The sequence below is a fragment of the Thermobia domestica genome, chromosome 8, assembly GCF_964235325.1.
Source record: "Thermobia domestica chromosome 8, izTheDome1.hap1.1, whole genome shotgun sequence".
NCBI classification, from domain to species: Eukaryota; Metazoa; Arthropoda; class Insecta; order Zygentoma; family Lepismatidae; genus Thermobia; species Thermobia domestica.
The window spans coordinates 217,159,427-217,185,200 of record NC_137461.1 but is presented as its reverse complement, the minus strand read 5'-3'; the positions used below and the strand labels follow the sequence as shown (position 1 = coordinate 217,185,200).

General features: G+C 34.2%; 1 protein-coding gene across 1 annotated transcript in view; it reads right to left on the bottom strand.

Moving 5' to 3' along the window:
* LOC145693436 (neuroligin-3-like) overlaps positions 1–20,466 on the bottom strand; it is a 211,349-nt gene extending 190,883 nt beyond the window's left edge. The window contains exon 1 of the mRNA XM_081769430.1: positions 20,315–20,466. Within this exon, the coding sequence (XP_081625556.1) occupies positions 20,315–20,453 (139 nt within the window). The 5' untranslated portion in view covers positions 20,454–20,466. The remainder of the gene's footprint in view (positions 1–20,314) is intronic.
* Positions 20,467–25,774: the final 5,308 nt, after the last annotated feature.

Here is a 25,774-nt window from a genome sequence, read left to right as displayed (position 1 = left end):
TCTTTTTCAGCAGTGAGGTTATATGAGATCTCGCTCGTCTGGAAGGTGAGAATACTTACCACTTATTCACAGTGAATCAATATGAATAAGTGCCTGGCAAACCTTAGCTATTTCGTCAGATATGTGCTAATCTTCATGGTAATAAGATTTGTTAAATCTAAAATGAAAATATTGTGTCAAACAACACCAAAATTGTAACCAGGGATAAAAATGGATCTGAAAAGATTGGGGGAGGCATGACAACACGTCGTCCCTCGTGCCTATCTTTGCCCATTATACTTTTTAGGGAATGAAGGGATATTTTCGGAAGTGGGGGACGACGCCCCTCGTGTTCCCTCTCACTTTTACCTCTGGTTGTAACAAACGACACGCCATCGTTTCAGGGTAGCTTTCGAAAAAAATACTTTAATGAAAGGAGGTGTGTGTGTGTGTGTGTGTGTTATTTTCTTGGATGTTGAATTGCTTTCTTCTTTCTTAGATGTTGAATCTTTCTTCTCTTTTATAGCCCATTGACTTACATGAGAAAGTATTTTTCTTTTAAATATACGAGATTTTAATAGTTCAATTTTACTAATTTCTCTCTCTGGCCTATTTAACTGTTCCTTGCTTTAAAAATATTCTTATATATTAAAGAATTATTGTTTTAGTTTTTATTTATAAATATTAAAATTACATAATACAGTAGTTAAATTTCATATACAATACATTTAAAGATCTCAAGAAGAAGTCAGTAAAATTAACTGGCTGAAATTCTTGTTTATTTAAAAAAAATGAATTAAATGTTTTCTCATATAAATTAATTTGCTGAAAAATCATGATGGTGCAGGCATTCAACATTCTTAAGAGATAGGGATTTAAAGAAGCTACAAGTAAACAATACACATTTCGCTCGACTATTCTATGAACACACAGCTTCATTAGTTGCTAGTATATAAATTTCCTACTTTCCAAGCTCAAGCAGTTTCCTTACTCTATGATCTTAATAATAATAATAATAATAATAATAATAATAATAATAATAATAATAATAATAATAATAATAATAATAATAATAATAATAATAATAATAATAAGTTTGAGACATGGAAGTTGTTACTAAAACAACAAAAACAAACACCTATCTCAAACAAATACCATCGTCTCATAATAGCGATGAAAAAATCGGTTTTCTATTGAGAGATGTTTGAAGTCCTTTGGAGAACAAAATAACAGCTCAGACCTCAAGAATGTGCTTTTTTCTTTTTGTAAAGTTGTTTCAATCTTCCTTTTCAATTCTGCACATGGAATGCGTTTCCTATCTTTTTGATACTGAACCAAATGAGTCTACGTGAGTGCGAAGTCAACGCAGGCTCGCACTCAATTGAGCTCGCGTTCGCTCGGGCTCACGTTCAATTCTCTCAACTGAGGTTGCACTCACTCGGACTCGCGCTCATTTCTCTCAGCAGGGCTTTTTCTCACTCGGGCACGCACTCATTTCTTTCAACTGGGCACGTACTCACTCGGGCTCGCTCTCATTTCCCTCAACTGGGCTCGCACTCACTTTTGCTCGCGAACACTTCTTCCAAGTGGGCTCGCACTCACTCGGGCTCGCGATCACTACTCTCAACTGAGCTCGCGCTTATTCGCACTGGTGATCATTTCTCTTAGCTGGACTCGCGCTCACTCGGGCTCACGATCACTTCTCTTAACTGGGCTCGCGCTAACTCGGACTCGCACTCACTTCTCTCGATTGGGTTCGCGCTCACTAATCTTAAGTGGGCTTGCAATTATTGAGCTCCAGCCCGGTTGAGCGCGAGTGCCGAGCTCACGAGCTTGGACACCTATGATCTCAATATAATTAATACTTAAACTGGAAGTTGTAGAGTCAATATTGTGTGTAAAGAACATACATTTTAACACATTGATGGAATTGGACCAGATTTAGATGTTCTATTGCAAGCACACGGGTCCAAGATATCTTTGAGAAGGATAATGCGCTACTTCTCTTGATATTGACCAGCTACCGCAAGAGTTCTTGTTGACATGTGTTTTGAAGTTTCAAATCTTTCGCACGATCACAACTCGTTATGTGATTCCTATAGGTTAAATATCTTTCAGCAGATGTAATAGAATCAGATACTAATTAGTGGAGGTGTAGCCAGGGAATTTTGTCTTCTAATTTGTCTTTCTATGCTTTTATATTTAATGTTGTACTCTTATTAGCTCATACGCGGAAAATCTTTACTCTATCTTCACCATGTTCATGAAACAACTTTCAGGTAGGGATGCGCACGAGACGAGTCGAGACAGAATTTTCCTGACAAAATTCGAGTCGAGACATGGCTCTTCGAATAGAAAAATATATATTTTTCGAGTCGAGACATCACTTTTACAGCACATTTTCGAGTCGAGACAGCAACAAATCTTGTCTCGTGTGCATCCCTACTTTCAGGTTCTTTCGCTTGATAACAATATTTCTTAAAATCTCCTACGTTTTTTGTATTAAGTTCTTACTACTGTTCTTCGCTTACGCAGGGTATTATACACATGAAGGATTTATTGTAGAAAATTGTCCTTATGAGTAATATTACAAGTTAAGAGGAAAATCCTACAAAATAAGTTTTCTTTTTCATACATGAAAAAATGGAATTTCTAGTTATGATCGGTAGAATGACTTTTTCTTTAATATTTAAACATTCTAACGTTTTCTAGCCTTTTCCTTGTGACGTATCATTTTCTTTCCTCGTTCCGAGTATGTTCCGTTCTAACGTGATAACGCTTCTATATTTTATACATGTAATAGTCATCTAAGAGGTTATTGCATTTTTAAAATAAGGAAAATAAGATCTAGGAACTGTAGGTTTCAGAGAGCGAATAAACTACTTCGCTCATCTCAAGATACCTTCAAATTTCCTTATGTATAGATGTCATGTAACTGAAAACATTCCTTAAGCGCTATTTTGAAGTGCTTAATATCTATATATGTCCATGTACATCTAAATTATTAACATCTATAAACGGATGTTCTAGTTCATGAATCATTATCTCGTATTAATACTATATAACAATGCTTGTGTTAAGAAGAACCTTTGGAAGGTAGAAACGAGAGGTTTTCAACTTGCGATAATGAGACAAATTGTGCGTACTAAAAGTACAAATACTCAGTGTCTTAGATTTTCCATCTAACTAACTAACTAACTAACTCTATGGCCTATGGAACCCGGAGGTTTAATGCCGCGTTCACAAAAGCTCTCCACTGACATCTATCGTTAGCTAATTGCATACAGTTTCTACTTTGTATTCCTATCTTTGCGAGATCCATCTTAATATTGTCCTCCCATCTGCGCCTAGGTCTTCCTAATAGTCGTTTTCTGATGGGTCTTCCAGTCAAGACTTTAAAAGCGTTTCTACTTTCTTCCATTCTAGCTACTTGACCTGCCCACCTAAGCCTCCTAGACTTGACGACCCTAACAATGTCGTCAATTTCCCATCTAACTATTCTTAATACTATTTTAAAGTATGTAGTGTATCTTCCATAGAAAAACATTGCACAATACGTAAATATCATACATATACGTGGTTAACGGAATATAAAGTATAGGGTCTTGTTTTCCAGAGCTGTAACTACCATTTTAGCTTAAAAATGACTCGTAGAAATATTGAAGTTAGCCTTGGTTATCTACATTATTACACGTACGTATAAAATAATGAAACTGATTCATTCATCAACTTCCACAGCATTCCACTACAGCTAGTTTCTTTATACATTTCAAACATTCTTTATGGCTGTTGATATTGATTCCTTGTTTATCTGTGTCGAATATACAGCACACACTTGATTTATACAACTTATACAGTCTTGAGTGATAGAGTTCTTACCTATGGTGTGTCGGGTCACTGCCTCGACCCTCGGCCATGTAAGTGTGTAGTGGACAACATCGTGTCCGTGGGATCTCTCGGGACACTGTCATCTCCTTCTAAATTTTCATTCCACCAATTATTTCATCATCATTCACTTGATTTACTCATCGTCTCCCTTACCATAAAAGGCATAATCATGGGGCGTACAAGTGAAAAATATCGTTTTATTTTCCTAAATACGAGTATGTCTATTGAGTGATGTAGTATTCTCTAGTTACTTTCTGTTACTGTGTCTACTACAGTGAGTCTTTCAAGACCATATCAGATTATAGACATAAAGTTTTGGCTAAAGGTAAAATGTATTAAACGCTATACAGTTGTTAAATTAAATACGTTAATCATGATATCAATACAAACTTTACTCCTTGTAGTAAACTTTTCTTCTTGTAGTTAATAAAATGATGCTCAAAATCAATGGAATCTATGCTAAATGAAAATGCGCTCTCAATGAGGTAGAATTGACTAATTGATTTCTTTTTGCGTTCCTTATCAGGATCAAAACAGCACATAACGTTAAAGTGTAATCTGAACTACTGCATTCAAAAATCTTCCACCGGGAATCGAACCTGTAACCTTGTGTATCATAGATTTCATTGCATATTTATAGTTGAGGTACTGAAAACTCAATGCATTAAAAAAAATAATAATAATCTTCAACTCCATTAAACTGCATCAGCTCTTTTGCAGCTATATTACACACTTTGAAGCGGGAGACCCGAGTTTGATTCCACGAAAATTAGTTTTTAAAAAAACGAAACCTGCGTTTGATTTCTTTTTCAAATACTGGTTCAGATTGTATCAAAACACTGTTTCGGTTTTATAAGACGTCAGTACGTTCATTGTTCTACCAAGTTGGTTTCAACTTTCAAACCGTTTTGATTTTCTATCTAAAGCTTCTTTGAGAATAAGAACTACAAAATCAAGAATCGACTTCGACTCAAATCGCAGTAGTTTCTTTTTTTTTAAAAAAAAAAAAACTTTTGGAGAAAATGAAAATTGATCTGAAAAAAGTTGAAATCGGTTTCGGTGAAAAAGAAACGAACTGGCTTTTGGAGAAAAGTGATATTTAGGTTATTGGTTTTCTACATATCGGTTTTCCGTTTGTATGAAAACCGGATTTGGCCATTTCTAGCTCGGATCTCACTTTATTCTGTAGGCCCACGTCTCATATAGCCTCGCTGTTGAAAGAGACACTAAATTCAGGTTTAAATAACCAATCACTTCATTAGTATGCAAGGAATGAACGAAAGAAGGGTACAACATTGAGAGGATATCCCACCTGTGTATCTCATGTATTGTGCCATTGCTTCGAAATATAAAGTAAGTTTTTGTTAATCTACCGTAAAACCTTGAAATTACTTTCCGCGACTTACTTTTATTTATGAAACTCAAGAGTGATTTTAAAGGACACCGTATTGAGACGGTTGGAAACACCTGAAAGATCGTGATGTGATTGAACATAATTTTTAAAATTTTCTTTAGTGTTGTGACGACTATACATATAATCGGTGAATTAAGTCAGAAGCAGTATGCGTTGATAAATAGTAAATGTATTTTCAAGAATGTATTTTTACAGAACATACATACTTAGGACAAACGTTGTGTCTTATATCAATATTAAAGATTTATATGCAGAATTTGTGAGATTCGAGACATTATTTCGTCACTCTTGAATCCTGGAAAACTGCTATAACTGTTCGTATAATTCTTTCAGTTTATTAAATCTTCGAAGAGTGAGAAAGAGAAAGTACCTATTTACTGCTGCAAAAACTTCAAGAAAAAAATAAGTAAATACGATTCTTCTTTGCACGCTATGTCTCAATCATAACGTAGGAGATTGTTACACGATCTCCCCCCTATGACATTTGAAGACGTGTGGTATCTAAATTTATGAGTGAAGGGGAATATCATAGTTCAAAACATAAAGTTCTCTTAAGTGAGTAGATAAACTGCATAATTCATTCTGAATGGCCATTAGCGTCACTTGGTCCATGCTGGATTCTGCGAGGTATCATTTGCAGAGACTTTGATTTACGTACGATTCGGATGTCCCTTGGGTCTCAGTGTGATTACGGCCTGTGGATGAAGATGACCTAGGCGCCGCATTATCATGTTATGACCGAAAGCTAATGTAACTAGAAAATGCGTATTGTGATCATTTCGTTGAAAGGTCAAGAATGGCTTAATGTTGTTTCTACATGCGACCGCCCGTATAGCTATGTTATTTTTTTTTCTTTTGGTATTGTTGGAGCAAAGCTGCAGAAGGGAGATACAGAACAAAGGTACTTACAGTTACCAGAGGGTGTCAGTTTTCTTACATGAATACACGTTTTGGAACTTCCCCATGTTTCCACCCCTAGTGAAGACAAATAGGGTAGCAGCAATCTTTAGAGGGTTCTTTGTCCTCTCCCTAAAATCTTAGAAGCTCTTCGCCTTCTTTCACCATTTTTCCTTTCCTTCTTTGTCACACTCTCTCTCTTGCTCTCTAATACGCACTCTTTCTTCTTCGTGTATCTTCTTCCTCTCGTTTTTCTCTCCCTCCTACTTCTTATCTGTACAGTTGGTTTCCTCATCCCTGATTCCCTTGTGCACATTTTCTCGTCCCGTCTGCCTTTCATTTTTCACTTTAGGGTGACATCTGGCGGCGATTGCAATGTAAGAGGAGGCAAGAAGACGGTTTGGACTCTCAAATAACTAAGCTGCAAGGACGCGCTAGTGCGTACGCAATTCTGCGAGAAGAATTACAAACTATGGCGCATATTCTGAACTCTACTTTCTTCCTTTTTCCTCCTTCTGCTGCTGCTGCTGCTGTTTTTCCTTGTTCTTCTTTCCCTTTCTTTCTTTCTTTCTTTTTGTCATGATTACTAGTAACCATATTTTGAATGTCACAGAAATATTAAGGTGCATTATATGTAATAATGTATAAAGAGGTACTGACGACGCACTGGAGGGGATTCGTGGTGCAAGGAATCAATACCTTACAATAAACTGTTGGTTTTATTGTAAATCTCTTATAATACTGAACCATTCCCACTACTAGATTCAAGTAAGCGTTTAACGTAGGCAAAAGTATTTCGGTGAGTTCGCACTTTTGGCCAAACTCGATAACAATGTGTTTAATTAGTTCCTTATATACTGTATGTTCTTATATACTAATACTTCGTTTCATATTTACGATTTACATATAAATCTAAGCGCATTTTTATAAAGTTATGAGAATTACATACCGGTACTAATATTCTTAGTGATGAGGATGCTGAAAGGGACCAGTGGTAAAATATTCACTCACGTCTGGCCCGAGAAGAACCTAATTGGATCCCAAGCAATGTAAAACTGTAGTCATCAATATCGTGCACGTAGGTTTTCTAGAGTTTTTCATTTGTTCCCCACATTCTCATTCCACCATTACTTCATAATCACCCTATCAATAATTATTTTCTTTAACCTAAAATGAGCATAAGCTTAGGACCTAAAACTGAAGTATTTCATTATATTCTTTTGTTATGCTTCGACACTTCAATGCCAATATTAAAGAACACTCATTATAGTTGTGTCGCACTTGTTTTCTATGTGCTACCTCATATTCTCATAACCAGTGCTTAACAGAGAATCGGAAAATTTTACCAACGATACATAGAACTCGGACGGGGATAGAGTCCCTTCGAATGTATAGTTAAACATTTAAAAGAAGGGTTTAATTTCATCTTGAAATTAATAGAACCTAAACTAAAATTGTATATTCTAATTATCTCGTACTCTAATTATCAGTTTAGAATTGGAAATGCCATTAATTAGCAACTCATTTCTGTAGTAAGGCATCTTATACTATATACCTTGGCAGAGTCTATTCTAAACATTTTAGCCTCTTAAGTGTATTTCTGGTATTTATATTTGATTTTTGATAAAGTATATAGTGTTCAGGATTGAATGCAGAAAATATTAAAAATCATGTATTGGGCGAAATGATTATTTAAATTCGTATATGCGAAGGAAGTGAAACATTGTTGATAATGCATTTATATAATTTTTGTGAGTGATTTTGCTATTTGCTTATATTAGAATTGTGATTCAACATAATAATAATAATATTATTATTATTAATAATAATAATAATAATAATAATAATAATAATATTTAATACCAAAGCATGCCAGCCAGTAATATTACTCCTTAATAGTAAACGTCCACTCCAGTTGGTGTCATCACCTGCTGCCAATATTCTGTCTGATGCCAGTAGATGTCACTAACGTACATTCATTATGCAAATTTCAAACTATTGTGACGATATAGCAGCCGAAAGATTAGGCATGAGAACTAGTAATAATAATAATAATGCACAGAATCTTTACCATGTATTTCTACGCAAAAATAATGAAGTCGAGGTATCGTTTAGTTTTACCAATGCCTGTAGTATGTAACCACAAAGATCAAGTTGCTAAACTTTTGAAACGTACGTAGGTGCGATAGAACAGATTTACTTTCGTTTGTTATTTTTTTTTTTTCAGCTTATAGCGGAAAAAAGGGAAAACCTGTACCAAGAAGTAACAGAATTTTCATTTTTACTTTTTCCTTTTCTCTTTTTAATCGAAACTTCAGTTCGCAGAAGAAATTATGTTGTAGTAAAGCAAAAACTTCAAGAATTTAACTTTCTTTTCTTTAAGAAAAGAGAGAAGAAAAGAAAGAAGTCAACATGTGCTTTTGACATTACCAAGTGCGTCGTTATGAAAATGTCCGAAGACTTCGAGACTGCAGTTTTACTCATAAAATATTAACAGAGGTTTTGAAACACTTTTCCAGTTTTCCCCATTTCCACCACTATTACGACAACGTAGTTTCTATCTTGCAGTAGCCATAAAATTTTCAAAGTAATCAACACATTTTTTTTTTAAAAAAAGAAACACAAAAATATTAGAAAAAACGGAGATCACGTAAAAGAAAGACAAACTTGAATTTCTGGTAATCTTTGAGAGTATTTTTCGGTATTTTTAATCCTCGCGAAAAAAGAAATATCAAATTAATAATTCAAGCTAACGTAAGGTAAGCATGAATTACATAATAGATGGAGTGTAAATCTGACCTAATATAAAAAGAACATAAATTCATTACAAGTGTCATACTAGAAGGAAATAAATATACAAAGTTTTAAGGAAAATGCATGAAAACAGTAAATATTCTGTTTTATAAATATTACAAATTTATAGTACTATTTCCATTACACTTAGTTTCAATTTGAACTAATGTGTAAGATATTTTTCGAAAAACTGAAGCTAAACATAATGTATACATAATATTCAGAAACTAGTATTTTATGCTTATACTGACAGCATTACATATGATCAATCGCAAACGTTGGGGCCGCGGTGGCTCAGTGGTAGAGCGTTCACCTCTGGTGCTTGGGGTCCCAAGTTCGATCCCAGCCCCCGCCAAGTGAACTTTGTGGTGGACAAACACTATGTGCGTGGGTTTTCTCGGCGTTCTCCAGTTTCCTCCCACTTTCTTCATTCCACTATTTCATTTATTACTCATCCTCACCGTCTCCTTTAGCCTAACCGGCATAACCGTGGAACGTATTAATAAAACTCAAAGATTTCATTTCATTTTTCCTCGCAAACGTTTATTGTTTTTAACGAAAAGCAGACAATAAACATATTTTCTTTATTGCATTCCTGTTATTCGAATGCTAGAGACATTTTCTTTGACTTCCGGTAAGGATAGTTAAATTTTGGTATTGAACAGGATTGTGCATCACCTGGGAAGGTCCATGAATTAAGGAATGATTAAATATAACCTCCGTATGACCGCCAAAATAATTGGAGTTGGGGTGCAATGCACTGTTAATAAGTCAATTACAAACTTCAACGTGCATTTTTGAATGTTCAAATACTTGAATAATGCAATATATTATTATTAGTAGTATTTGCTTCTTACTCTAGTCCTTAGTTATCGACTAAAATTATGCTGAAATAAAAGTTCTAATTATCTACATTTAACTTTCTTGCTTAGTCCGTCCAAATAAGAATTAACAAGTAAGTGTTAGGATAAGGTAGGAAATGACAGAGGAGAGTATAATAGGAAGAGAGATTCGACAGGAACGCTATCTCTCGCCAACAATATTTAATATCTATTTAGAAGAGATAGTCGAAAAAAGTCTATATAATGAAGACGGCATTTAAAAAAAATTGAAAATGAAATCTTTGAGATTTAAGTCTCACTTTTATGCTGGTTAGGCTAAAGGAGAAGGTGATGATGAGAAATGGATGAAATGGTGAAATGAAGAAAGTGGGAGGAAACGAAAGAAACCTACACTCACGATGCTTGTCCACCACAAAGTTCACTTGGCGCGAACTGGGATCGAACCAGGGACCCCTTACACCAGAGGTGAACGCTCTATCACTAAACTACCGCGGCCTTCAAACACGGCATTTCAGTAGGAGGTAGAATGATTAGATGTATACGGTTTGAAGATTTTTGCAGAGGATATGGCGCTTGTTACGAAATCTGGAAAGACAATCAATATGATGTAGAAAGCTCGCGGAAGGGCTGTGAAGGATAAAGGATGAAAATAAATGATAGAAAGATAAAAGCCTGGTGATTGGGATCAAGCGGTCGATGTCGAATATAAAAGTAGCAGAGTAGAAAATAGAACTAGTTTTCGATAACTGTTTAGTATTTTTAGTGATGATATGAAGTGTGAACGGAAAATAAAAGCAAGAATAGGAATGGCGAAAGCAGCCTTTAGGAGGAAGAAAATACTGTTTTGTGGGGATTTGAATAAAGAGCTGAGAATAAAGTATAAACCCGATATTGAAATATACTCCCACTAAACTGTTTATTATGACACCAACAAAACTGCAGCACGCAGTATGTTTAATGCGACATATGTTAATATATAAATGTATAATTAACACTTATACTTTAATTTCAATTTAACTATAATGTTGTCCAAAGATGTTGCACATATCAGTCGGTGGATCACATTCAAATGGGCAAAATCATGTGTTTGAAGGCTACGTTTTACGTGTAATTTTTCAGGAAAATATAGATAAATGAATATTTATGGCGCCATTAAGTCTATCGTTCGTTGTCTGTAATAACTGATACTTTTTTATTTTGCTAGAACAGTTAGTTTGTTGTTATTCGTCCACACTAGCTGATTGTCTATTGTTATGTGTCTTGTTCTAACAATGGCAGTCATACGTTTAACTATAAAACATATACTGCTTGCAATAATTTATGTCTAATTTTTTATTTAGTACAAAATAGTCATCTGCATACTAATCAATATTTTTTGGCAAGGTGTTTGTTATTACTTAGTGGGTATATGATGATAACGTAGACTGTTTCACTAAATATATTAATTAGAAAGAAACTATGAATATGCTGACTTCCGTATTAAACCTCGGCCAATCAGTCAATCAATTAAATAATTACGAAAAGAAATTATAGGTTTATGCTGTGATTTTCCGAATGTTTTTAAAAACTTTAAAATGTTTAGCTGTCTAACAAGTATATTGTGAGTACATTCTAGATTAATCGTCAGATAATATTCTCAATTATGTTAAAGAAGTATATTAAGAAAAAATAGCTTCAAGTTTTTTTTGTTTTTTTTGTTTCTCTTTTTTGTAATATCAAGATAGTAGAACATTAATATAAATTGAATCATGTACATATAAAATACGTATAGTTGAAAATAGTATAAAGTTAACCAAAAAAGTTCTGTTGCTTTTTCACCTACCACTTTCGAACATCGATATGTCAACTAAGACGTACCTGCAAGATCGGAAATAGTCCCCATCCGCATCGACGACCTTCTGCCAATGTTATGGAAGGGCATAGATTCCATCGCGATAGAACTTGGTGGGCCGTGAAGCGAAGAATGTATCCAGTCCATTTTCACCTCTACTAAAGATTTGAACTGGCGTCCTCTAAGGTGATTTTCCAAGGAATAGAACACGATATGCAATAGTGTTTGCCATCCAGGCGTAGAATGATGTCCCGTGTCATCCTAGACACGTGCGGTTTAACGTTGTTCTGTAACAGAAGGACCCTCTTGCGGTTCAGAAATGCTAGCTCCAAAATTCTGATTTTTTCTCGAACAATGCTCAGCTGCTGACAGTACACAGTTGCATTGATGCCCTGATCAGCTGGTAGCACTTCCAGATGCACGATGCCGTGAGCGGTACACCAAACACATAGGAGGATCTTCTTTTAGTGCTGGGCTGCTTTCGGATGTTTTTGGAACCAGATCATGGGATCCTAACCAATGATGACGGCGCCGTGGAGCTTCCTAAGAAACCCACTTTTCATCACATGCCAACACCGTGTCCAGAAATGAATCCTTCCTCGGACGAAAAAGCAAAGAAGCACAGGTATCTGCTCACGTTGCCTTTTGGCCCGGAGTCAAATCATGTGGGACTCATCGACCCAACTTGTAGTGCTTCCCAAGTTGATGGAGGTGCTGTCGTATAGTTTCTTCACTCACACTGATTCGTAGTCTTAGTTTCTCAAGTGTCTGGCTACTGTTCGCCTCAATTGCTACCTGAAGATCTTCATTCTGTGCGTGTGTTCGTCTCCCGGCAAGTGGTGCGTCATCGTAACCGTCCTTAAACTTATTAAACCGCCGCTGCACTGTCTGCTTAGTCAAAACATCTTCATCAAAGGCCTGGCATATCTTCCGCTGCAGCAGTTTGACGCCAGTTTGAACTCGTACAGCATACACGCTCCTATAACGCTCTGTGGAGATCCCGTATTCACATTGTCTTTACGGAAGTTCACTGTGTAACTGGACTGCCACAATCTAGTTGTATGTTGGATATAACGCACCACCAATTGACCTTCGCTTTATCTCCATTCGTATTCAACTCACGGAGTGATGTCCATCTGAACTCAGCCCTCCACAAAAAGCGACAGAACTTTTTTTGTTACCCTTATAAAAGAAATTAGATTTAAATAACTAAAGATTAATACCGTTGATCATGTGTACCAACTACATTTAAAACAATAATTTCAATTATTGTTAGAAAGATTTGCTTTTCAATGTAAAAAATGCAGTCGTTTAACTAAGAGTATTTTACTTTCAGAAAGCAAATTAATATTAATTAATTCCTGTGAAATTCAAATTACATCTCCAGCATGATATGAAGCCAAAATTATTTTTTTCTTTTAGAAAATTAATACAACATTTACTATCAAAGCTAATTTTAATCCCTAAGGCTAACTCCTTTTTATAACAGGGGGCGCGGTGGCTCAGTGGTAGAGCGTTCACCTCTGGTGCTTGGGGTCCCGGGTTCGATCCCATCCGCCGCCAAGTGAACTTTGTGGTGGACAAACACCGTGCTCGTGGGTTTTCTCGGGGTTCTCCCGTTTCCTCCCACTTTCTTCATTCCACCATTTCACTCATCTCTCATTATCACCGTCTCCTTTAGCCTAACCGGCATAACCGTGGGACGTAAAACTTAAAGATTTCATTTCATTTTTCCTTTTTATAACAGTTTTTATTCCGTTCTATTTTACTAGTTCCAGGCTTCTGTAACAGCATGTGTTGCTTTTGTAAAAATATTAAAATTATCCACAACTTTGTGATTAGCAATATTTTAACTATAGGTACAGTAGAAAATGATCAACTTTTAACATGCAACAATATCTTTTTTGTATATATTAAAGCAACACTTAATACAAAATGTTACGTTAGAATCATGTATATTCAACACTGTATTAGATTATGACGTTCATAATCTCTGGATTGTTTTCCTCAGATTATATAAATCTTTTGAACAAGTTCTTACAATATTTCAACAACACTCCTCACAAAATTAAAAAAAAAAAAATCTAGGCTGAGGAAAACAATCAGTATTTGAACGTGCTTTCGACATTTTATAGACATGTCCTTTCGTTATTGTTTACCATGTCCCAAAAGTCCTGAAACCTTTTATCAGTGAAAAAAAGTTTCAAGAATAGACACTAAGAGTGGTAAAATAGGAGCTACTCTCTGAGTGTTCAAAATGTTCCTTAACTTCTAATGTCTTCAATGGGTTTATAGGATTGAAACATCTTATATACAATGCCACGACACCTTGCACCTTACATTTATACTTTTGCAAGGGGTTTGTGCCTGCATACTCTTTGAATATATCAGATTATCAGAAGTTTAGGTGAATTTTGAACGTTTCCTATTAATCACTATTTGAATGTATTCTAAACACTTATTCTTCACTGAAGGAAAACTTCAGAACATTTATGGACATTTTAAATAACGAAAATAAATTGTTCAGCAAAATATGCAAACATTGATTTATTTATTTGCAGTATATAATATGATTTGCGTATAACGAAAAACATGTTCAAAGATGAAAGATATACTGAACAAAATGGCTGAACAAAATATGAGTGACGATGAAGATTCATGTGTACTTCTCGCGAGAAACAAGGCAATAAATAGTATACATTTAAAATAGTATACATTTGAATAGTATACATTTTAATAGTATACATTTAAAAATTCATGCTCTACTACAACTATGATATCGATTAACATGGAGCAAAAACTGAAGCTTATTATGATATTAGCAAGACGTCAGTAAACAACACGGTTAATAAGACATAGCCGAAAATTATTTTCCTCTTAAATTTTAATTTTTTGTTTAACCGTAACATTGTGCAAAGATGAAGCATATTTGAATCCTGTTGAGCAATGTTGTAAGTGGGCAAATTCTAGCTCGTAGTTTCGGATAAGTGTAGAAGAAGCGACATTTTATCGCTCTAAAAAGTATGCTGTTTGATGTCAATAATAAATTATAGCCATTATTCTCCTGTAACTGATTGTTTATCTATTTGTGGACTGTCTATGTGGAAAAAGAAATACTTAGCTAGCAGATTCTATCTATTGCTCTTTTCACAACAGAAACATATGTAGTCATACTATTAAGGCACTAAACTTTGCATTATTATTATTATTATTATTATTATTATTATTATTATTATTATTATTATTATTATTATTATTATTATTAGTAGTAGTAGTAGTAGTAGTAGTAGTAGTAGTAGTAGTAGTAGTAGTTGTTGTTGTTGTTATTGTTGTTGTACTTGTACTAGTAGCAGTAATAGTTATTGTAGTAAGGTATACGTATGTTCCTTCTGATATTCTACGTATATTATATACACTCGTAATATTTCTATTGTAACTATATTTTTATTTGGAAGTAGTTCCGTTCTAACAATATCTTAATGCCAAAGTTACCTCTCTGACCGAGACCTAATCATTACATTTTTGTTCCAAACTCTGTAAAACTTTATTATCCTATTTATTTCACATGAGCAATTACACAGAAGAAAAAAAAACACTATCACATTCTACAGTACCAGGATTATGCTTACATTGCTGAATGACTTCTCTTTCGGTGTAATCGTTACATTTGGTACATAGCGTATTATTTTGAAAAGTTTCGCTATTCTCAAACTTTTCACTATACAAGTGGTTGCCACTGCGTAACTGAAGTATATAAATCTCTTAAATATTTACTACATAATAACTCTCGTTGAGTTAGCACAACATTGTATTCTGTAATGTACGTTTATTCCCAATACAGAAAAGGACACCTAGTCAGTCTTGGGTACATTGCCAGAGTACAAATACGAAACATAACAAATAATAAATGTATAAGGACCACATGCATCACATATTATGATTATGTGTGTTGCTATTAGAACTACATGGGTGAATAAAAGTACAAAACAAATAACCATCTATATACAATCTGTCTCTTAATAGCACATACTTTTCGTATGTAATTCGATCGGAAAATCGACCATCATATATATATTTATTCGATCAGAAAATAGACTTCTCAAAATTTAGCCCAAAGAGGGCTAATTTTCAGCTCGATATGATCCATGTACCATCTTTGACAACATTGTAACATTCAAGAACTGTCACTTGTTAATATGTATTCATATTATTGTATTTATATGCTTTGTAAAATATCTCCATTTTGAATTTCACAATAAATTTCTGTGTTTAGTGGTTCTGCAGGTCAATCAAACGAGTTTTCGCAAACAAGGAAAATGTAAAAGCACGATCAATATCTCCATACACAACTCATTACAGTAACTAGGAAACATGTCGCAAATTCCAGACGTTGTCAATTCGGATAGATAATGTTTTCTCGTGTTTTGAAAAAAAAGAAAAAAGAAATAAAACTAAATTTAGGTGGAAGAACAGAGTCAAATCATCGATAAGGAGAGAAAAATACCGTTGACGAACTCGAAAGAGAGGAATGTCTATCAAACTGAATTTGGGACAGAAATGTAATCGAATCAGGGTCATCATTTTCGGAGGGATGGAGTAATTATCCAAGTTTGAGAATTTTTTTTTAATAAACTGTATGCTAATATACTAATAAAAACATGAAACTCTTGTTTCGGTAGACAACCTTGGAAGAAACTAAATTTACGATACTGCATCGAACCTTTCAAATACATTTCCAACGTTGGTGGTGAGTACAAAGTTATATTGAATAACTTATGATGCATTAGAACAGTTAAGATCTGACTCAAATCTCTTATTTATTACTGTTTCCTGAATCATATTAGTATTTCATACAAACACGTAACATCTGAAACCACAGAACTAGGTAAGAATACCAACTAATCGAACATTCATTGTTCTATTTCTTAATTAAGCTTTAATGTCTTACACTGATAAAATAAAATTCGGTACTACATTCGTTTGTGATAGTCAGTGTGCATGCTATACAACCCTCCCATCATTATGCTAAATTACCAAAATTCAGAGTTACGCATTCAAAACGCACTAATATTATCAAAAACTATTCTCCTTGTCTTATCGGGTCAGGACCTTTCAGCCATTTGTAACGCAAATACATTTGAGGTAATGTATAGTCAGTATATTGAGTCTTCTCGCTGTTAATGTTGGGTATTTCTTTCTTGCAAATATTTCCACAATTGTTCTCATGGATACCACAATAGTAACATCACGTAATGAGTACAATATCGTCACCCATATTTCATCTGACTACACTTACTGCGTGATTTACTGATCTCCTGAGAACTCCCGACTACTCACTTGCGGTTAGGGCATTGGGGGACAATATTATGGTTCAATAAAATTATAATTTTAGTGTTAATTATGATTTTGGGCTATATTGTGTTTACCATACCACATATTTTCTTTATTGTATCATAATAGAAAGCTTCATTAGTATATTTCAGTATTAGATTCATCTTGATAGAAGACAAAAATATCAAAGTTTTTGGTATACGGAAAAAAGTTTTTCAATTTTATCAAATACTATGCTTGAGCATTTATACCCACAAATGTCATTTTGTTAAATTCACTGGAGTCAATTGGTAAATGTCTTACTTTTCAACAAAATATTTTTCATGAAATGTAAATTTACGTGAATTTATATTTTAAATGAATTGTAAAAAATATCTATTTCAGATGGCTATTGACTCAATAGCTTATCACATTTCTGTCCTTATAGCTATTTATCTTTCTGTTAGAACATCTTTCTGTAGATTCAACTTTAAAATAATCAATAAGTGTGTTGAGGATAATGTTAATTCTTAGACTACCATTAATATAGGATAAAGACTGACATGTCAAATACGATGTTGAACTTCCATTTATTTACCTCCAATATCATTCTATGACCTTTACTTTCCCTCTGGTGACACAGACGCTCACGTTCTCTCGTTCCTGTTGAAGAAAGTTTGCCTGGAGGAAATTGTTCGTGCCTGGAAGGAAGATCTCGTTTTTCTATCATTTTTCATGGTGACAATTTTATTGGTATATTGTCCGACGACAGTAAAGCACACCTAATCTCTAAGGAAACTTGTATAAATCCCCTTCTCGCAGTCTTCGGTATGACGTTTGACTTCAACATTGAAGCTGAGCGATGGCAGATTACACGCCGCTTTATTGCTCTGTTTCTAAGAAGGGGTGAGTTTGATGAAGACTGATATCTGGTCACAGAATGAGAGGGAGACTTATAATATGAATGATATATAACATACAGAAAGAAATAATGTAAATTGACCAGAACCATAAGTTAAACATTTCTTGTTGAACCAAAGTCGTCTATATATATACGTATATTGGTACACACGATATCATACAGTGTATATTGATTGAATGCAATAATTTCTGAAAATGGTTATGAAGTGCTATAAGAGTGACTAATTAATAAAGTTCTTACTCTAATGTGAGGATATCCTGTTTCGATTCTGGCCTTTGTATGTTTGTGATTGACTACATCATGTTCGCATGCTTTCTGATGGTTATCCCATTTCTTACCACATTCCAATTATACCTATTCTTTCATAATCATTTACTTTCATCAATCGATATTGATTTATCCTCACAACAGTAATTCATATCAGTGTTCCTCTCTATTAAAAAAAAAGTTGTACAGCGGGGGACACTTCTAAATGGTACACCTTAGCCGTAAATCTCCATATGGCTGTACCATTTAGAAGTGTCCCCCGCTGTACATATTGAGCGGCTGAGAGAAACATTGGTATTTAATATTTTCTAACTTTCGAAGAAACTTTAAAAGAAGATTCGACAATCCTTTGTAATTGAATGCAATTCAAACTCATAAATACCAAATAAAATTCCCCTGCCATGTGCAAGTATTTTCCAAAAAATATACTACCTACAAAACTACATACTATTGTGGCTCAATGTCAATCAATTCCACTAAATAACTCAATTTCACCCGAAATGGAGCTACCACTGTGTTCACCAGCTCTGCTCATATATATTTACATTTCAAATTTCAGTATTGCATTATTCCACACTATCAACGGGGGTATTTGGTGCCCCTCACTGTGTGTTGTTTGTAATAACTTTTCTAATCGTTTCTTTAAAGTTGTAAGAAAATAATTTATTGCTCAAAATGTTTAGCTAAAGGGTATACCTTACGATGGTGCAAACTGAACGATAGTGTGTCTCAATTTTTTTTATGTTAAGTTGGTGGCACAAAGCACTCCCCCCCCCCCCGTTAGTAGGAGATGTGACTAATTCCTATATGGCAGTATAAAAATACCTGTCCCTCCTGTTCTGAATTTGCCGGTTGGTTCTATCCCTTGTATTGTTCACTTCAGTCACTGTAGAATTTTGTGTGAGAGTTTCATGTTAGTGTATCTCATAAATTTGCTATTTGAAGTTGGTGAGCACAAAGTACCTCCTTCGTTGATAATAAATGTGACTGATATTTAGAAGTTTCACTCCTAGATGGCAGTATAATAAATAACGGTGAGGGCCGCGGTGGCTCAGTGGTAGAGCGTTCACCTCTGGTGCTTGGGGTCCCGGGTTCGATCCCAGCCGCCGCCGAGTGAACTTTGTGGTGGACAAACACCGTGTGCGTGGGTTTTGTCGGGGTTCTCCCGTTTCCTCCCACTTTCTTCATTCCACCATTTCATTCATTACTCATCATCACCGTCTCCTTTAGCCTAACCGGCGTAACCGTGTGACGTAAAACTCAAAGATTTCATTTAATTTTAATAAATAACATAGTCTTACCCGTCTACTGTTAACTTCAGCCACTGTAGATTTTTGTGAGATTTTCTAATTTTTGCGAGATATATTTAATCTTAACGACTACAAAATGACCCCTTCTTGGTAGTTTGCGTTGCAAAAGAAAAATACTTACGCCGCGTGAGGGATAATTTTTACTTTATATTTGTTCAGTTTATGACGTGTGTTATTATTTTTTTTATTAGTTACTCAGTTTTGTTTTTTTAAAGTTCTTACAAGTAAGTTTAGCGTAAGTATAGTACACTGTGATCAAAATTTCGAGAAGAAATAATTAAAATGTCTACAAGAAATTTTCATTAAAATAATTAAAAAGTAATATTAATCATATCGTTTTGCATTTTATTCCACTACGGTATGGTTAAAATTTCATATGTTTCGTAATTTAATAGAGTGAACAAGAAATCCTATACTATTGCAGTCTTATTAGTAGAATAGCATACTTTAAAAATACCTAATTTCAGCAAATGAACAAATTAGTATTTAACAGAAATATTATCTATCAGTGGGCTAACATACACAATGTTTACCATTAACTGACAACATACTAGTAATGATAATCAAATTATGATTTATACAGTAAGAATAACGAAAGATTAAAAGATTTTACTTCAAACAATGTACAAGCTTTTCTTAAAATATATTTTTTTAAAATATACAAACGAAAATAAATTTAATATTTTCCGTTTGATACTACTCAATCCAACACCAACATCTTTCTCTGACTTAAAATGTCGCAGCTATTGAACTACCGGTACGTGGATTACGGCAAAGAATAAACATTATTAGTCTCAAGTCTATAATAAGGGAAAGGAGCTGATAGTGTTCTTTTGGGAAAAATAAAAGATAGAAGCGTACCTAGTATTCCCAGCCGATAATTGAGCGTGACGACAACAAGGTCCGAGTAGCTGGCCAGGACGCTACCATCATAAGGGTTTCCCGAGTTCCATTCGAAAGACTCCCCGTGGACGTATACCATCACAGGATATCGCTGCATTGACTCAGGCGGGCCAGCTGAAAAGAAAGGTTAAATATTAATTACTAAATGTGCATTACACTGCTTCCATTCACTAGTATTCTACGTATATTTTATAAGAGAAGTAAAATTTGATTTATGATACAGTGTGTTGCTAAAGTTCTATTACAACTTCTCAGGGATAATATAATAGCTAAAAACTATTATGAGTCAAAACATTAATACACTGTTTTATGTAAGTCATAGATCAGGAAGTTAACTCTTTAAAGTAATATGGTAGTTATCCTTTCTGCTATTTCTTTCTTTACTTTTTTGTTATTTTTGGTGATTTAGAAGATCTAAGGCAAGACATTTTAGTTAAAAATCAGTTTTTTTTACCTCTTATATTATGAAAAAATCGAATATGTTCATCTACTATCTCAGGTGATATATTTTATATAACGATACATCATAAATTCAATGTCTCAAAAGAATAGAAAATGTGTGTTAGAGAAAGGTTATATATATATAATGAGATTGCCACCCCAAACGCAATTTACCAGCTTAAATGATCGGTAATTACCTTACCTTAAGGATCAGCCTTATTATTTATGACCAATCCACATTGCAATGCCACAGGCATATTAGCTAAGCGTCACACCTATTAGCTAAGTGCCCTTGATGTATGGCAGGTAATGGATTAATTCTATCAGACCTGACAGTCCTAGTGACAGAATCATTAGAGCCTAAACCAGCCTTAGTGTCTACAAGTTTAATATACTGATTCAGGGATTCTCCCTAGCATGTAGAAACCTATCAACATAAGCAGTGCTGGGTCCCGAGCGTTGTAAAGCAAGCTCACCTCCCTTTTGGGCTACATTCACTCTAAGTTACCGAATATTACAGTATGATCACAGACCTGGCAGACTCCAACTCAATTCAGGAACTCGGGACTGACCCAAGGCTGGTCTAGCTTCTGGCGCTGGCTACCCACTTGCCATTCAACTGACACGCAGACGTGCCACGTAAGTATCCAAGGATCTAAAGACAGCGTCATCTTCTAAAATCAAATTAAAATAAAAAATGATCCTTAAAATTTTGTAAGGTCTGAGTACAATGTTGCCAAATACTCGCAGGGCTGTACCTATCTTGGGAACATGTTATTTTTCTACCTACTTCGAAAAATATATCCATGGTAAATATACTCTTGTCACTACAATATCACTTTCAACACCTCTGAATTATCCTCATCGTCTAGTTAAGGACATTCAAAATAAAAGTAATTTCCAAATTATATCAAAGCGATTTCTTTTTTTCTTCTTTCTGTTCTAAACAATAATAACATTCAGTTGAGAATATTACTTTCCTCTTACAATATTTCCTTAATAGTTCTTTTTCATTCTATCTATTTAATTTTTTCAACCTTTCCTCCAAATCCATATTTTTAAAGGCTTGTATTCGTTTTCCGTCATTAACTCGGTTTATTTTTCTTTTCCTAACAAGATGATACAAGCCTTGATATTCAAACATCAAAGTTTGATTCTCTTCTACAGAAAGACTCGTTTCTATCTTTCCTAGTATTTTCAGTTTTTATATATGTGTAATACTGGGTAGAGCTGTAAAAATAAACATCTCTCTCTTTTTTCTTCCTCATACTTCTATTTTACTTGTAGGTTCTTTGTTATCAATCAGCTTCGTTTCATTTATTTATTTATCTGTTTCTTTTTTAATTTTACCTTCATTTTAGGTTTCCTTAAGTCATTTCAACTCCACGTAATTTTCTTGGTTTGTTAAAGCTGGAACTTCCTGGAATCAAATGAGCGTCATTTATTGTAACATATAACAGGAATATATGTGATTTCCAACCTGATACTGAGGAACCCTATATTTTTACTAAAATCATTTTTTAAAGTATTTCGTTTGTTCCAAACGTTAAATCACACGTATCAAACGCATTGGCGCTACAATTGTCTTTAAAATTATGATTATGGTAGTTTACAAATTGTAACAATGGGGATACCAAATCAATATTTTATAATCCCTTTATATGAATCAATAGAATTTTATACTTTGTCTCTGGGGCAAAATAATAAATTAGGGTTTAAAGAAATCAATTGTAAATAAGTGGCATAATGTAAATGAACTTGTAAATTTCTAAGAAAACTTTATCTTCAAATTGTATTATAAGTAACAAATATCAATTAGTAATTACAATAAGCGATAATGCGTATAAATAATTAATTTTATATGTTTGCCTCACTCATTCACTGATTTACTCATCACCAAATCTTTACAAATGTTCGGTGTAAGGTAACTTAGGCTTTTATGAAATTCGACCCATAAGAGAATAAATCAGATGTTGAATGAATTGTTGCGGTTCATTACACCTCTGAATGATTGGAGGTCTTCTTCTTATTCACCTTAGCCATAGGTTGGTGGGCAACATAGAAATTTTAAAACTTTTCTCTCGCTTGGGAGAACTGTTTTATAGTTTGATAAGGCCTCTTCTTCGTAACTGCATCTAGATATTCTATCCTTGGTCTTCCTCCTCCTGTTTTCCCTTCTTCCTTTCACATACTGATATTAGCATACTGATCTAATCGGAGTACCGAATAAGGTGGCCAAGCATGCTGTTTCTTCTTTTTCCTATTATCTTCATGATTGGAGGTAATTAATTTAAATTTTTGTACGCACGTATATTCTTGATGAAACATAGATTTTAAAAAAGACTTTCATGTTTAAAATTCGTTACTAAGGGGGAAATGTAACCTTGAATCTCTCTTATATTTTACTAGATATACGAAATGTTCAGTTTTAAAAACTTGAAATTTTGTTCAAATTTTCTCCTTAAAACCCTTAACGAGTTTTCGTTGCCGTTTGGCTACACATTTTTTTATATTGCCTATTGCGTTTGAAAAGTATTGCTTTCAGTTATTGTTCGTTGTGGTTATTTGTGTACATATTTTCCGCGATGGTAATGCAGCTATTGCGCCCTGGTGACAACTCTGGTGAATTTTACGCGGGAAGTAGTCTATGGATATATTGTTTTGCAAGCAGTGCCGGAAACAGACAGAAAATGTAGTGAACCGTTAAGGGTTAAATTCTAAATTGTTCATAATATGAAGTTTAACGAAATGAAATTACTCAGCAGAAATTGGATTGAAATTTTCATTTTTCCTCAGATAAAAATGTCATTTTGGATGCTGCGAATTTTGAATAAAAGAATGTTTGTCTGCACAAGGATATTCTTCCACTTCAAGTGCAAGAGAGGGATTCAACTCCTACTGAAGATAAAAGAAAAAATATTTAAAGACACCTCTGTGAAATTTAGTTTTCAGGATAATATGAATGCTTACTAAATCGTAAGCATTTGAGCGAAATGGCGTGAGTTTTCCATTTAGGGTGTGTGGAAACTGTTTCACTCTGACTTAAAGTTTTTAGAAAAAATATGGGAGCAATTGTATGTAAAATTTACGTAACTCAAGTGAAACTGAACTTACGTCAATAAGCATATCCACACTAGGGAAACTACACACATATATATCAACCGCATATAAGAGAAGCTTATGCGAACGTAATACTAAGAGCCACTTGCGGTGAAAATTAGTTATTAGGATGAATTGATGGTGACCGAACCACAGAACAGTAAGTAGCATTTTTTGTTCAAAAGTTTACCTGCAGAAGGCATAGAAAGTTTACTCGAATTCAGAAAATGTTACATACCATTGTATTATGGCTGACCAGCCCATATGCACGTTTATATGTCAAATATTTTCCGTAGACCATATTCTTTTTGTGGAAACGATGGAGCACTCTTGCTAGCTAAAATGTGATTAGTATTAGTATTATGCAAGTTAAATTAGTAGAATTTTCACAATTATGCCTTATATCGTTTCATTGCAGCATATCTTAGCTCTAAATTTATAATGATAAAATAAAATGTATATTTTAGTCATCTTTCAAATGAGAATGAAACTGTTAGTCGTGACAATATCTCTCTTTAATCTTTTGACTTAAGGATCATTATATTCATATAATCTAAGATCTTAAAAACAATAATAATTTCTGAAAACTTTTGCAATGCATGTAAAATTACAATCGGTAAAGAGCGATCGAAGGAAATGCAAACGATAAATGTTTTCTATCATTATTGAAGTATAAAGTTACAACAAAGCTTGAAACTAAGAACTGAAAAAAATGACTTTTGACTAAAACATGTTTTGAGACGGAAACAGTTTGAAAAATTTGAACTAACTTTTTTATTTGCTGATTATATATATAGCTAGCTAGCTAGCTAGATATAGATAGATAGATGTAGGGATATTTTTAATAGGAACAGTACAAATCAAAGGTCGTGGGAATACAAGAAAACGAAAAATCAAAGAAAGAAAAGTTTCTGTTCGATTTTTTTTTGTTTTCTTTAAATGATGGAGACATTGTCATCTGTACTAGTAGATTTTTTTGCCGTCATCTCTTTTGTCGAAACAAGAAAAAAAAACAAGAAAAGTGGGAGGAAAAGTAAAGCGTTCAGGTTTACACAACAGAACTTTCTTACGAGAATGTGTTTGTGTGAATGTATATGTGCCATGTGATATGTCTGTGTGTGTATGTGTGTGTTAAGGCTTGGAATCCAGGATATGGAATCTCCTTGACACTGAACCAAATTCAAAAGACAAACAATGCAATTATGGTGAATTATCGTCCAACATCTGCACACTCATACAAAAAATGCTGCTTTTCTATTTTTGGTTTTTGGTTTCTAACCTGCAAAACAGAACTTCGTGACAAAGAACATTCCCCTTGCTCCCCGTCCTTTAAACGACTACTGCGCGGAGAGAGAGAGAGAGAGAGAGAGAGAGAGAGAGAGAGAAAACGAATCTCTTCGTTTCTTACGTGTTGGGATTTTTTTATCTTTCACACTTTTTCTCCTAGACTTTATCCATTCCACTTTCTTTCTTTTTCGTTTTTGCCAACGTTTATTGTCTTCTAATTCTTTATATTTCTTTTTGTTCGGTTTCTTGTTCAGAAGTAGTTCTAGTAGTAGTAGAAATAGTGAGCGCCGAGGGTAGTTTGGGAATGAGATTTCAAGCTATTTCGGCGGGTCAGTATATCGCTAACGCTTCAAATCCAGTTGGAAACCTTTTACGCTGGGTCTGACACAATTTGTGATTAACGATGTAATTGCTGGTCTTTGGCAGTTCCTCCATTGAAGCCAACTAAATATATATCGGAAAGTAGATATAGACATAGATATTGCCATTTTTGATATAGGACTATCGCTTTCGAGATTTCTATTTTTTCCTTTTACTTTCTCCTCTATTACGAAAGTTGAAAAAGAATTTATTTTAAATATAATACGTTCG